The sequence below is a fragment of the Anser anser genome (genome assembly GCF_964211835.1).
Source record: "Anser anser genome assembly, chromosome: 4".
Lineage (NCBI taxonomy): Eukaryota > Metazoa > Chordata > Aves > Anseriformes > Anatidae > Anser > Anser anser.
In genome coordinates, this window is record NC_139724.1 from 12,045,397 (window position 1) to 12,059,702 (window position 14,306).

The 14,306-nt window shown below is 42.5% G+C and overlaps 1 protein-coding gene across 4 annotated transcripts in view; it reads right to left on the reverse strand.

The window, feature by feature from the left end:
* The window catches only part of HERC3 (HECT and RLD domain containing E3 ubiquitin protein ligase 3), a 44,474-nt gene that overhangs the window by 20,601 nt on the left and 9,567 nt on the right, over nt 1-14,306 (reverse strand). For all 4 annotated transcript variants that reach the window (XR_014584295.1, XR_014584296.1, XM_083835809.1 and 1 more), the window contains exons 3-11: nt 9,223-9,382; nt 7,712-7,788; nt 6,916-7,137; nt 4,686-4,777; nt 3,542-3,672; nt 3,244-3,404; nt 2,622-2,698; nt 1,751-1,875; nt 1,145-1,204 (exon numbers count right to left, since the gene is read on the reverse strand). Coding sequence is in view for 2 of the 4 variants with exons in the window: in XM_083835809.1 (XP_083691935.1) it covers nt 1,145-1,204; nt 1,751-1,875; nt 2,622-2,698; nt 3,244-3,404; nt 3,542-3,672; nt 4,686-4,777; nt 6,916-7,137; nt 7,712-7,788; nt 9,223-9,382 (1,105 nt within the window). In the remaining 2 variants the exon portion in view is untranslated. The remainder of the gene's footprint in view (nt 1-1,144; nt 1,205-1,750; nt 1,876-2,621; nt 2,699-3,243; nt 3,405-3,541; nt 3,673-4,685; nt 4,778-6,915; nt 7,138-7,711; nt 7,789-9,222; nt 9,383-14,306) is intronic.

Genomic DNA, 14,306 nt, shown 5'->3' on the forward strand with positions numbered 1-14,306 from the left:
TGTAATGATATGAGAAGTTAAACATTGTCTGTTGGAGTAGAACAGTTATTTCCATAGTAGTATGCAGTTAAATACAGCCTCACCTCAGCGTATGTTGGCTTCAAATTTTATGATTTATTTAGTCACAGATCTTCTGTAAAAGTTAAGTCCTGCACTCGCCAGGACACCATTAGGGTGGAAAGAGAACTGCACAGAGGTGATCAAGTCATACACTCCATTCATTTCCACATTCAAAGAAGGCATGGGACTATTTGCAGTGACTCAACAACTTAGAAAACTCACTGAGTCTTTTAAACCAACATGACACAACTCTCCATATTCAGTAACAATGCTGCCTTTTACCAAGGCTAGAGAAAAAATAACCATTGTACCAGCTGAAAAATGCAAGTATAATGAGTAACTTGTTTTCTTTTTCAAGCTGCTCTTGGAAAAGATTACTCAAAGATTATTCAGAGTAACTAGGCTCATCTTCACCTACTTACAGGTCATTTATTCATTACGTCACCATAAAAAATTCCTCCCCCACCTCAACTTATGCTGTTACCTCCCCAACCTTCACAAACGCAGGCAACATAATCCTTCCCAACCCACAGCTTTTGACTCAGCTGTGCCTATTACATCCTTGTCACCACCTATTGTTAATTACATCCATTTGAAACTCGCTTTCATAAGCAAAAGCACAAAACTTTTCACAACTATGTCACCTAAAAGAAAAGCGCTTCCATGCTGGCCTGGGTGTATTTTTCATGAGCAGCGTGTGCTGAGGTATACCTCCCTCCACAAGCACTAGCCCTCATCAGCTAGCTCAGCTGGGTGAGAAACTATTCAGGTATGTGGCATCACTCATTTCCCTTACTGTCAAATTCCCAATCCTCTCTTTCAAAGATTTTTATATTCATTTCGTATGGAAAAATAATAAGCATGACAACTCCAAGGAATCTGTACAGTGCACTCACCATGCACTTTCCTAGACTATTTGCCTTCCTTACCCAGCTCTGACCACCCACCCCTTCAGTGAACACTCTTCTTCCCCAGTCTCCTGACCAGAAAAATCAAAGCCCAGTGCAAAACTGAGTGAAGAAAAAAAGAGATTCCAGTCTGCCTCAAGGGAAAGCTACGCTACTTGACTCTCCTTGATACTTACTTCTTCTCCAAGAAGCTTCCATTCCAGCAGGCAGCTGAGGACAGTATCTGAACAACATTACTGTTTGCAGCAGGAAGACAAAAGAAAACAGAGAGAGAGGGTATAAACAGATGTCCCAGTAAATCTCTTCAGCTATCTTCCCTTCCTTCTATGGGAAACAACGTCAAGATCATCTCATCATTCAAAGGCTAAGTGGCTTACTCAGGATCATACAACACTCCTCTTTCAAAGGAGGGAGGTTAGCAGTGCCTCCTTTCCACCGATTCTGCCCTTCTTGTAGCAGGCAAACAGGAAAAAATTTAATCAGTGTGTTCACTGCTTCTTGACATGCTTTACATGAACTCTAAGTGCATAATAAGAACAACTTTTAAATCCATCTCCCACCCACTATTTGCAATATTCTGAAGCAGCCTTAAATTCCTCGGGTTTTGCTGGGAAGCTCTAACCTAGCATCCTTGTGACTGGCACCTGTACTCCCCTCGGATATAACCAAGAACCACACTTGAAAAGGCTGCTAAACTACAAGTGAAAACAGGGCATGGAAGCCAACAAAATTATTTAAATAAAACTTCCAATAATAGGCTTGTCCAGTGCCACAATACCTACTTGACAGAATTAGAACTGTTCTTTTCTAAAAGCTTTTGCCTCCAGACATCTATAGTTTCATCATTTATTAAACAGGTATAACGTGTTTCATTTATGGTCCGGAAATCATCAGCAGGCAAGGAATTCTGTGAGAAGATACAGATTTCAGCAAATACAAAGCTTGTAAAAACAATTCCTTCTTATTAAAATTCTCAGTTTTCTATATATAATTCATAGGTCTCTGGGTGTGATCTCTGAACAGGTTTGATTAGGAAGCTGCAACATTACTAATGAGCCCAAAAGTAAAGGCATGGAAAAAAAAAAAACCACATTTTTACAAAGAGGAAAAGAAAAAAGAAAAACAAAATATCATTTCCTTAAATGTACCAAAGCCCTTTTAAATAATGCTGTATATAGTTACAGGCTTAGTACATTTCTTCTAGAGTTATTTCCATGCCTCATAAGTGTATGTTAAACACTTACTGGAATAAATAAGATAGAAGGAGAAAAAACATCATTCAGCCCACAATCCAGCTGATCTGTCAGAACCCCACTGTGTGTTCCACTGCCTTACACTGATCACCTGGACCCCACTGCCTCAGGAGGACGGCAGTCCCTTTCTTCCAATCTGCCAAGGAAGTAACTCCCTTCCCTGATGATCAAAGTGGTATCGGTGTCAATTGCTCTTTGACATGACTCCAAAAGAAGGCACCTTTCAGCCACTCCTAAAACATTGTAAACCCCTGTAATAAGTGCTGTCCTTTTTAAGGTTTATAAGGCAGAATGGACCCCAAAACATCACCTCACTTTCAGGAGATTACCACCAAAAAAAGATGCATAGTGAGGGCTGGGACAGGTGAACAGACTTGAGAAAGTACTTCATTTGTTTTACCTCATATTTGGAGCAAAGCACAAATGTTTGGTCTCCTCCAGAAAAGATATGTTTAACAATGTGATATTTACAGGCATCTGTTGAGGAAAGTGACACAGTTGTGTTAGAGGCTGATGAACGCAAGTTTCTGCTTTGTCTTCCCTCCACATTTGCACTGACAGTGTCTAACGCTTTACACTACGGGGAACACCCGGATTCCTTGAAGGCAAGGCTGAAATCAGTAGGATCTCAAGCACTTTAGCACTTTATTTCGCTTTTTTCTTTATTATTTTTTTTGAGACATACTGCCTGACAGGAGGGGAAAGCTGTAATTTTTAAACTACAATGGGGTTTTTAATGAGAAACCAGAGCCCTCAGAAATCAGTATTAGAACAATTTCACGACGGCTCAAGATTGCTGAATGCTGAGCTCTGCCATGATAAGAGAAAGGGAGAGGGCACACAGAGTAACAGAGAGCAAGAGGTCACACAGTAATTCCACAGTGCATTCAGACCAGGGGAATGGGTTTCTTTTGCTGTTTCAAGCACTTTCACAGAGCAATGTCAAGGTGTCTTTAGACCACCATGGATGAAAGGAAGTGATTCATGTCCATTTGCCACTCTAAATCACGCACAGTACATACCAGGCTTCCCTGAGAGTTGCCCATTGTGAGCTGCCCAGTGACCCTTCACAGGAGAGGGACACTTAACATTGCAAGTGTGCCCAGTTCCCAGCTGGCCCCTTGTTCCACAGCCAAATGCATAGATCATTCCTGAAGAAGGCACAAAGGCTAAAGTATGGTGTCTGTAACAGAGACGGGTACAAATTAGTGCCACGTGTATTAACTTAATTTTGACATGTACGATGCAGAAGCAAGGCTATTCCTTCCATTTTACAAGAGCCCGTGTCAGCGTTAACCTCCACTGAAGGACAGGACTCACCTGCCACAGGCAATCTGGGATACTTCACTGCCCATTAGCTCAAGAACTCTTCGGGGGTTCACTTCGTCATTCATGGAGTCATGTCCCAGTTGCCCACAGGAACCTGCACCGAACGTGAACACCCCTCCACTCTGTTAGCAAACCAAACAGCATATTCTCCATTTAGGACCCATATCCCAGCAGCATCTCTCTGACTCCAGTTTCGCTACGAGCCCAAGCTTAAGCAGAGATTGCTGGGGATTTCCAAAGGATTCAGAAAATAAGCTTGAGCTCTGCTAATGAAGCTTCCAAATAGCTACCTTGCCACCCATCAGAGAATGTCAGACTTATCTCTAAGTACGCCTGCAGTAGACAACCTTCCCCCCACCATTACCTAATGAGTCAGAAATCTCAGCAGGTTTAAACATGGTTCAATAGCACCCATTTCCACAGTACTTCACACTGATCTCTGGTGGCTGCTGATCAAAAGGATGATGACCTTTTTCCTGGAAAAAGACCCACACTCTCTGGTCTTCACAGTGGTTCTCCCACTGGAATCTCATGGCGAGCTATTTTGATTCATTTTTTGATCAAGAACACTTAGGCACCAACCAAGGAAGGCAACAACCTAGGAAGTGGCAGGGGCAAGGCAAGAACCGAACAGTGATCTTCCAAATGCTATCCCCATCCTCTATTAAACTACACGCTACTTGGGAACAGCAGTAGGTTTGGAACTGCAAACCTCTTGTAAATGCTGTGACTGACGGGTAACTTTTCATGTGACAGCCCATTATTTCTGATTTGCCTTTTATTCTGAGGCACAATAACTCTCCATCTTCCAATAAAATGTTATTTTTAACCTCTTAAGATATATGTTTGTTCTTTTTATTCCTCAAAGCTCATTTCTTTGAGTGATTCATCTGAGTTTTACTATTTATTCTCATGGATTACTAACATCTTCACCTTAAAAATGGCAATGGGTCACGTGGGCAAAGAATCTCAGAATAAATTATCACAAGACTTTACTTTCCATTTAGTTTCTCTTACTGGTGTTAGATGAATTAAGGTACGTCAGTCTGTTCTTTTCTATCATTTCCTAGGAAACTAAAGTGAAACCATCAGGCAGGCAAGACAGCGGCCAGGGCTTCCAGATTAGCTTCTCTACCTTTGTTAGAACTGCCGTGTGTTCCTCTCCACAGCTGATGTAAACAACCTTCTGAGACCGCAACAGCTTCACATGGCAAGGCGATTCTCGGTCTGTGTAAGACAAATGAAATAAAGGAATTGTTTCATAAACATGATCCTAAATGCCTGAGAAAACCACTGGCAGCAGTCTGATTTTCAGACTTGTTCTACACAGATGGAACACAGCTTTAACAAACGTGGAAAAAACAACAGATCTTTTATTACTTTACTGTTGCTTTCTCCCTCCGTTCTTAAAATATTTGCCCTGGTTCAAAAACAGTTGGTTATTGCAAGAACACAAATATAGTGTATTTTGCATAAATTCAATGTGTGCTTGCAGCTTGGCACATGACTAATGCAGGTAAGCTACACCAACCTTCAGCCTCGTGCTCCATTCCAAACTCCTCACTTTTGTTTCCAAAAGCTTGCTATGACTTCTTCATACAGAACAATCCTTATGTGTCCAACGCACATGGCAAGCAGCAAGTGCATTTACATACCTAGTCTTCCTTCTGTTGTCATGCTTTAAGATCCTCCTACTTGCAAAGGCTAATCTCTGCCAACAGTTAAATGGTGCTTTTCTCCTTCACTATGACATTCTAATCATTAAAAGTAGGCATCTCGAGTATAAATACACTAAGCAAGGTTATATGTTTCACTGATTTAAAAGAATATATATATTTTTTTATTATTAAAAAAGCACTTAAGGAAGCAGTAGGTACCCCAAACCAGCTTCAGACAGCAAGGGGAACAGCCGCTTACTTTGTACCAACAAAAAACCCAGTTCCTACCTATAGAAGTGGTTCATTTATTAAGACTCTCACCCAAGGATTTGACAGGTGCTTTTTTTTCTGTATAGTGAAAGGAAAATGGTCACATTTTCATGCATTTAAAAATAAGGGCAGGCTTTTTTCATTTACTTTGTTCTGTAGTTTAGCACAAAGTAAACTTCTAATACACAAGCTGCAGCATTTCTAATAGTGCTGTGTTGAAATCAGAAGCATTTCTCTGTCAAACTCCATGCAAAGAACATAGCTGCTCTTATACAAGGCCAGTGCTCTCTTACAAACTATACAAAAGAATAAACCTGGAGCATTTTTGAGAAAGCACAAAATATGTTACAAGTCTTACAATTGCGTTTCATATTCCTAAAAGTGCAAAGCAAGATGAAATTAAGCATACAACATTCAAACCTCCTGTGCTAAACTACAGGCTGGTTTTGAGTAATTGCGTTAAATACACGTTTCAGTTGGTAGGGTGGGTTGTCAAACTGCATCGTTCCCTTATAGGTAGACAAAACGTGAGGCAATGCTTTTCTCTTGCAACATATGGTGTTTATAAGCTACTATATACACAACCTAACATTTTTAAATATATACACACCTCATGTATTCACCCATGCAAACCAAATTACCCACACATGTTGCGTTTCACATCCACGCTCAGTAACTTGCCTAGATACTTAAAACTACTCAGAAACTATGCAGATAAAGATGAAGAGGTTGATCTGAAACTCCAAAGAAAATCTTTCATTCCTTTGCTTTTGCAAAATAGTCTAAGAGTACATTAACAAGCTGGAGGAATCTGGGCTTTTCAGACTAGTGTTAACGTCATATCCAATCTTGAAGCCTAATTTATAAATCAATCTTCAAGTCTGTTGATGGCTAGGCTTCACTGAACATGATCACCTGAAATAAAACATACCACTGGCCCAACATGCCTGAAAAACTGTGCAACCAATAAACTGACAACATTTTACAATATTGAGATACTTTGTGTTGCCATCATCTTGGAGCATACAGATGCTCACCAGTCAAAATCACATTGACCAACTAGGGGATGGGTTCAGTTCATTGTTCCACATGGAGAGCCTTTGCTCTACATCAACTTCAAACAAAATATAAACTGAGTGCTTTTGAGGGGAAGAATAACATAAGCACTTCCTTGGGTCCCTGCATTTTGACACTCTTTTTTTTTGACCTTCACTCCCACTAACATCTACAAGGGAAAAAAAGGTGTTTCTATTACTACTAATCATGAAAAGCCTGTAGAGCCAAAGACTGTTTTTCTATCCTCTAAGGCACAAAACCTAAGAAGCTGCTGAGGTTTATACATCGGCTCAGTAAAAACAGACTGTCAAAAGAAAATAGACTGTCACTCAGCCAAAAAAAAGTCCATCCTTCTTTCACCAAAGAGCGTAACTTTAATACCTCTTTCATCACTTAGTCCCAGTTGTCCTGAGCTGTTCTTCCCCCAGCCAAACACAGCTCCTGAGAGAGAGAGGGCAAAACTGTGTGCTCCACCTGCAGCAACCTGAGCCAAAGGGATACCATCAAGAGATTTAACACGTTGTGGACTGGCCTGGGAGGGACATTCTTTACCCAAGCCCAGCTGACCATAGCTGTTCTGGCCCCATGTGAAGAACTGACCATCTGAAACAAAAAAAGAAAGAGAACAGTGAATAAGAGCTGGTCAACAGAAGAGCAAGTTTGTCAAAATGAACACCAGTGCTGGGGGCTTCTCTCCCACCCAAACCTCATGATGGAAAAATCAAGCAAGACAATACTTCCTAAAATAAAAGCCCTGTCCAAAGACACTGGGTAAATAACGAGATGTGTAACTAACTGCAAAATACAATATAGACTGCTCTAACTTAAACAACACAACGAAGAATGGTCCACATGTTGCATACAGAAGAGCCAAGGATAATTTTGACACAAAGGAATTAACTCTACACATTTTTCTACATCAAGATGGAAAGCTTTTAAGCGTTCCTGCCATTATTCAGTAGTGAGGCAGTGCATAATGTGTGATGTTTCCTTTCTTGACAGTATTGGCAAAGTTCTTCAATATTCATGGTATCTGATCCACTGTATTGTCTCCCATTTGTTCCGAAAACAATTGAGACAGGGATGTCCTTGGTTCATTGTGCAGAAATAAGCAATCTTGGACACTGTGCAAAACAACAGCAGAAATCTTGGTAGTAAATAATGAATGTTACAGTACCTGCTGCCAAAGCCAGGCAATGCCAGTTTCCACAGGAAACCTGCAGTATCGTCTGTTGGTTCAGTTTCTTTATCAACCTAAAGAAGACGACATTATTTTAGAATAATCATCCACAAATATAGTACCACCACAGATGAATTTATCATTTCCATTCAGGTATTCTAGACACACATATAACCTGTGATTTTGAGATGAGGAATTGAATCTTGGAGGTTATACAGATCTATGCATAATAGATGCAAATCTGTGAGGAGATTTAGATACTTGACTACCAACTCCAACTATCTTTACTGCTACATTTCCAGATACCTGAAAATAGTGGGGAAAAAAACATTTTTTGGTGTCTCTCTTACTATTCTTTTTCAGGCATTGACGTTCTTCATCCCATCAGGGCATAGTAGTTCCTATGAGTTATAGAACCAAAACCTCTTCAAGTGTTTTGCACAAAGAATAGCATGTCAAAGGTTCAAGTTGCTTCAAAAAAATGTTATTTTTAAAATGGCACTATTACATTGGCAAGTGAGCATGTCTCTCTTTGTTGTATCAGATCCACCTGCAAGTTAAGGGCTTTCTTCCCACAGAGCCCTTCATCTGAAACATGTGGTTTTGCAACTAGAACTCTTTTTCTTTAAATACTGTTCCAATAATAACAGACACCCTAGACAGGTGCCCCAAACCTCCTCTTCCTGCTCTGCGTTGGATATGCAGTGGTAACCAGAATAACAGACAGAACAGATCTGTTATTAATGTAGCGTGATACAACACCATTAGGTACAAAGAGATCAGCTATCTTCATTGCGGTGATAAGCTGTGACATGTCATCTGTGAACTGCTTTGGATGTCAGCCACTGGCCCCTGCTCCATCCACATGTCCTTGCACTTAATACTCTTAGTACTCTGAGACAGGTAATATACATTAAGCAAGTGAATAAAAAAAAAAAAAAAACAGAGAGCAATTCCCTGAAATTTCTGAGCAACATTGACTATTCAGAATTGCAATGGGCTGGGTAAGTAGCTTTGCTGACAAACAGAAGGTGCCAACGGGCAACAGTGCAAGAGTTTCAAAATTGAGGTGCCAGTTCACAAGGCCGTATTTTTTCCCCATTCTTGAAATATGGCTCTATCTCAAAGGATTTCTAGGGAGTGGAATAAACAGACGCCACACAACATTCCTGTTTTGGAGTCCTCCCTCATATATCTCCTTGCTCTGTAGAAAACACTGACAGACTTTTCTTTGAGGAAGCTGAGCATGCTCTTTCTTCCTTGTGCCCCCAGCACCGAAGTCCAGAAACAGAAGTCCTGTCCTGCCCAAACTTCCTGAATGCCAATGGAACTTAAAGAATGCTGAGAGGGGAAAGGAGGAGGCATCACATTAATATTGGTACATGAGAAGTACCCAATTACCAGCGCTTTGAGCGAGAGCAATGCTCCAGGCTGGAAGGTGAAAAACCCCTGACACAACACCTCCAAGTAGGTGCCTTAAGGAAACTTGAACCTCTTAAAAAATTTACCTTGGCACTGTCACTGCTTCTTCTATAGTGGTGAGGCCCAACTGTCCATCGCTGCCGGCACCCCAGGAGAAGAGCTGCCCCTGGTCGCTGAGTGCCACGCTGTGAGACTCTCCGCAGGCCACGTGGACTATATGCTGCCCTGCCAGGGCTCCGATTTGTTCTGAGGAAAAAACAAAACCTCTGGTCACAGGACTGGTCTCATAGCTACATGCAGACATCAGGTCTGGATAAACCTGTAGGCAAAGCCATTCAGAAGGTGTGTTGATGCTCAATTTAGTTTTAAAACATTTCCTACAAGAGGAAAGCACCAAACTTTACTGAAACTGCTGAGCTCTTCTGAAAGTCTGGCTTGTGAGTCATAGGATAAGGGCAGGTACACACCCCAAAGCACAAAGATAGTCCACACACAGACAGCCTCTCAGATACAGGCAAACAGGTTATTTAGGAACAACCAGACTTCTCGGATTTGATGTTTTCTAACTTAGCCTTGATGTGGGGATCAGCAAGGACTCAGAAGCTGGCAAACCCTGTAAAATACATTTCACCTTCCACACCTCTCATGTCCAACGAGAGGTCATCCAAAAAACTCACCAATCCAGTAGTCTCTTGCTTTACTACTTGATGCATGAGGCATATATGTCACAACACTCCCAGTGCTAAGCCTGGAACAGGTTTGAACCTATCAACCTGTTACTAGAAGTGCTTCAGATGCTCATAAAAAAAATCGTATAAAGAGCAAGAGGGCCTTACAGAAAAATAGAAGAGAAGAAAAAAAACAACTCATTCCTCTGGAAGATTACCCACAATTTACTTTTCATTGTCATGTCATGTTATGCAACTGAAATAGGTTTGACAAGTATTTTTAGAACATCAGCAACCAAGTCTTATTCATTACGCGGAGCTTTTTACAAACAGACATGAAAAGGTCTTGTCTTGCAACAAAGCGTTGGAACTGACAGACAGCTGAATGGAAAAACTCCCCACAAGCCAGACAGAAGCAAAGTTGATTTTCTTCCTTCTTCCCTGAAGAAATGTTTCAGAGTGGATGAAGAAAGATTCACTCCATAAGCTGCAAGGTGGTGATTAGTTTTACTAAGTCCCCCTCTCACGTCCACTTGTCATTCTGTAAAATCGATATCCCACATCGAGGGAACCCAGATAATATTAACATATTTAGCACCAAAACCTGCATACCAATCAATCTAAATGCCTTACACGAATTTAAAGGGAAGGCACCCCTAAGAAGGCTTGCTTTCTAAGTCTGGAAGTCAGAAAATAAGAAGACATAAACATCATATCCACTGCAATGAACCCGACACACCACTTAGGTTCAGTCAAAAACATTTCTGTATGGGAACCTGCAGGTCCAAAACCTCCCACTGGAGGTGATCCCACAGTTGGAAAAAAAAAAAAAAAAAGGCAGAATGAAGCCATTCTCATCTCCACATCACATTCCACGAACATGCCACTTCACTGTAAGCTTGCTTGCTAGGGCGCGCTGAGCCTGTCTGTCCCTCATTCAGAGCACCTGAGCCCTTACACTGGTTCCACCGCTGGTCTCTGCAACCCGCCAGCACTCTGGGGGACAGCACAAACCTGAAAGAGACAACCGTGGGAGGTGAGGCCATCCAGAACGTTTAGAAATCCAGAGTGGGTATTTCAGTCCCCACAGCTTGATTTGGCAGCACAAACCGGGCCTTGCTTCATGTGCCATTCCTGGGACTAACAAATACTGACTCGTTTCGAAGCGCTGCCCTATGTCACTGATAGCCTTCAAGGACTGCGTTGCTCACCCAAGAAGCAGGGTGTAGCCATATCTGGGCTTGCTGAATAACCACGGACAGAATAAAAAATATGCCTGTCTTGGAGTTTAAGACCTTTGCTCTTAAAAATTTTAGCCTATCTCACCTATCTCACCAAAATTTTGGCCTATCTCACCACAGCACATTCCTAAAACACTGCGTACTGCAGCTTGCCTGCGAAGTTACAGAGAAATGTAAACTCTCAACAGTTTAAGTTGTACAGGCACACACGTACCTACTTTGAGAGATGCAAAAAAGCCAGTCTTCCCCTGTGCCACAGGGATTGCCCAGGTAGTCCAGCAAGGGTTCCAGTTCACCCTCGGGCATGCCAAACCACGAAATACGCTATCTCCGTGCTAATACAGGTGGTACACCAAAACATCTGGCAAATCCTTCTTTGTTATCCTCGTATTTTGAAATGAGGAAAGGGTAGGAGGTGTTTTAGCTGTTGGTATAGATTTTTGGTTAATTTTCAGAGCATCACAGCACCACTGTTCGTTCCTTAGAAAAGATGCATCACTGCATGCAGGTGAGCGATGCAACAGGTGAAGTTTGTTCCTGGTATTGGGTCTTCCGCACAAAGGTGAGCAGAACTGAAAGCAACAGGGAAGGGCTGAAGGAGCTACGCAACAGAGTTTCAACATGCCATAAAACTTAAAAAAAAAAAAAAAAAACTAGTTCCAGGAAGTACCGAAGTACACATAGACCCAAACTTTTATTTCGGAAGCCATCAGCTGTCTCAACACAGCACCAATGCCCAGCAGTCATTTATCAGTTAGTCCTACCTAGTGGAGTTCCCGTTTTCACTTCTCTTTTCTGTCCATTTCACCTCAGCATAAACAGACATACCGAGGTTTGACTTCTTTTGGTCTCAACCTTGTCAGGTCTTTTCATAAAATATAAATTGGAGTAAAGAACGAGGTCCAGGCAAAACACTTTCAGGACAGCAATTTTTTGGATCATGACAGCCACGATTCCCAGTGCTGCTCTAGCATTTTCTTGCCTGTCCTGTGCATCGCAGCCACGCTCCAACAAAAGTCAAGGACAGCTGCTATATGCTTGCGTAACTCAGCTCTGACAGTCAAGGTGATTTAGCTTGAAGGTGCTGGAAACTGCAGTAAAGCTTGGCCAAAAGTGAAAAATCATGAAAAGCTCACCTTCAGTCTGCAGCTTCTGAATTTATAAAAGAGGGCTTATACTTAGTTCCAGTGATGTTGAAAAGCTACAATACAAGACCTTCGGCGTCTGAGACTGCTGGAAGCACAAAGCACCCAATTATATGACACTGATTAGGAGTGCAGACAATGAATTACTGATCACATTTTCTACTCCTCCTAAGTTTACCAGAGAGCGGGTATATTTTTTCTATGCCTAGCTTCCAGTTGCTAGACAAGCTTTTGCTAGAGGACGTGGCAAAATCTTTCAGCCCTAAGTGTCCTGTGGTGTACATGGACAGCACCAGATGGCTTCTTCTGTCTGAAATCAGTGGAGAGAAACTATCAGCCCTAACGCTACACCTTCAGTGGCAAATCCTGGTTTTCTCCCCTAGTGAGAAGCAGCTGTTGCTTGGAAGAGTTTCAAGCGGTATCAGTCCTCTTGGACACCTAAGTGAAGCTCCTCGTGTCCTCCCCAGCTTGACAATAAGCAGCTCAGAGCATTTGTCCCTCTTGATTGTTTCTTTCTGCTAGGAAAGGGCTGAGTCTCTACGTTAGGTATCTTACTACCTTGCCCAGATAATAGATGGCAGTAGAATCACAGGGGAGGGGACAAAAAAAAAGAAAAAAACAACTGTTGAAATTCCTCTGAGTTAAATCATAGCAGCTGTCAAACCTGAGGATAGATGGGCCTGTTTCTTTGCGTTGCCGTGGTTGTTAACATAGTCCACAGCCACACTGAGGATGTCTGAGCACCGCGCGACCGAAGTCTAAAAATAAGAAGTGTGATATCCAACATTTTAATGCACGAGGCAGCTGAACATTTCATCAGATACCAACAGCAACCTAACCTTCACCCTCGTTGCCTTTGTTTTCTGAGTACTGACAAGACTTCTAAATTCTTACATGAAAGGAGCCGAGTTGTTTCCTTTGGGAGGTAAATGATGATGACACGTGAAGCCATCTAGCAAGGTGACACTAACACCATTAGCACTTATGAACACCTGAACCAACAGCCAAAAACTCGGTGAAAACCCTGCTAGTGAATTCAACAGGCACTCCATCAAAGTGAGAAAAATACTACAGCCCAAACGTATCAGTCACCAGCATCCCGTTAAGACACGGTACAAAAAACACGTAAACAGTGGATCCCCAAGCTCTCTGACAAGATTTTCCTACATTTAGTAGGATCCTTCAGCTCACTGCTGATTCCTCAGTCTCCACTAGCGTACCCCAGAGGTGATTCTGCATATGGACATCCCAGCTGTATTTCGAGGCTGTGGTGAGCTTCGTGATTTCAGTCCTAATGAAGTCAGCTGAGCACTATAACACGTTTGAGGGTTTCAGTGGAAAGAGGAGAAGAGAAAAAACAAGCTGCAGCACCTGAAATGCTTGCGAGCCAAAGTGTGCAAAGAGAGAAGTACGCCCAAGATTTCTCCCTCCGCTTGTGAAGGTTGCTCCTTATCTTGTCAGCACTCCCTCACCGATGCCTTAGTTACTCATCGCTTTTACTGGCATAAGGAGCACCAATACACTCAGCACCTTTTCCAGGAAACACCGCTCCCTGTGAAGCGTGGTGCTGACACTTGGAAACTGGTAACTGCAGAGGGAGAAAAAAAAAACGTGCTGTTTGTCGGGGCCTTTTCGCCTCTTCCTCTCTCCTTTAAAGCCCCCACACATCACCCTCTGATTGCCTTCTGCACACCCTCAGCTCTCATCACGTAGTCCTCTCGCGGTCACAACTGCCATGAAGAACATCTGGAGTCTGGGACTGGCGAGGAGGAAATCAGACTTTATAGACTACTTAAGCAAATATACAGACTTTCTGAAGCTATCAGGTGCTTCTGAAAGCATAATCTAACCCAGCCAGCATGCGAGGAAGCACGGGAACCAAGGCAGCTCCCCTGGCTTCATTCACACCGCCTCTGGAGCTGTGGTTTGTCAGCAGTAACACCAGAGGACAGTTTCGGGAACACGCCTCGGTGTCTGCAGACAGTCTGTGCCACGATGAGGTGCACAACACGTAGGCAGCTGGAACCGCCCTGCTGACGCTAGCCCCACCGTTTTGCTGCCACCACCTCCCTCCTCCTTGCCGAGCCTTTCTCTAGAACGGTGTTATGCGCTTGCT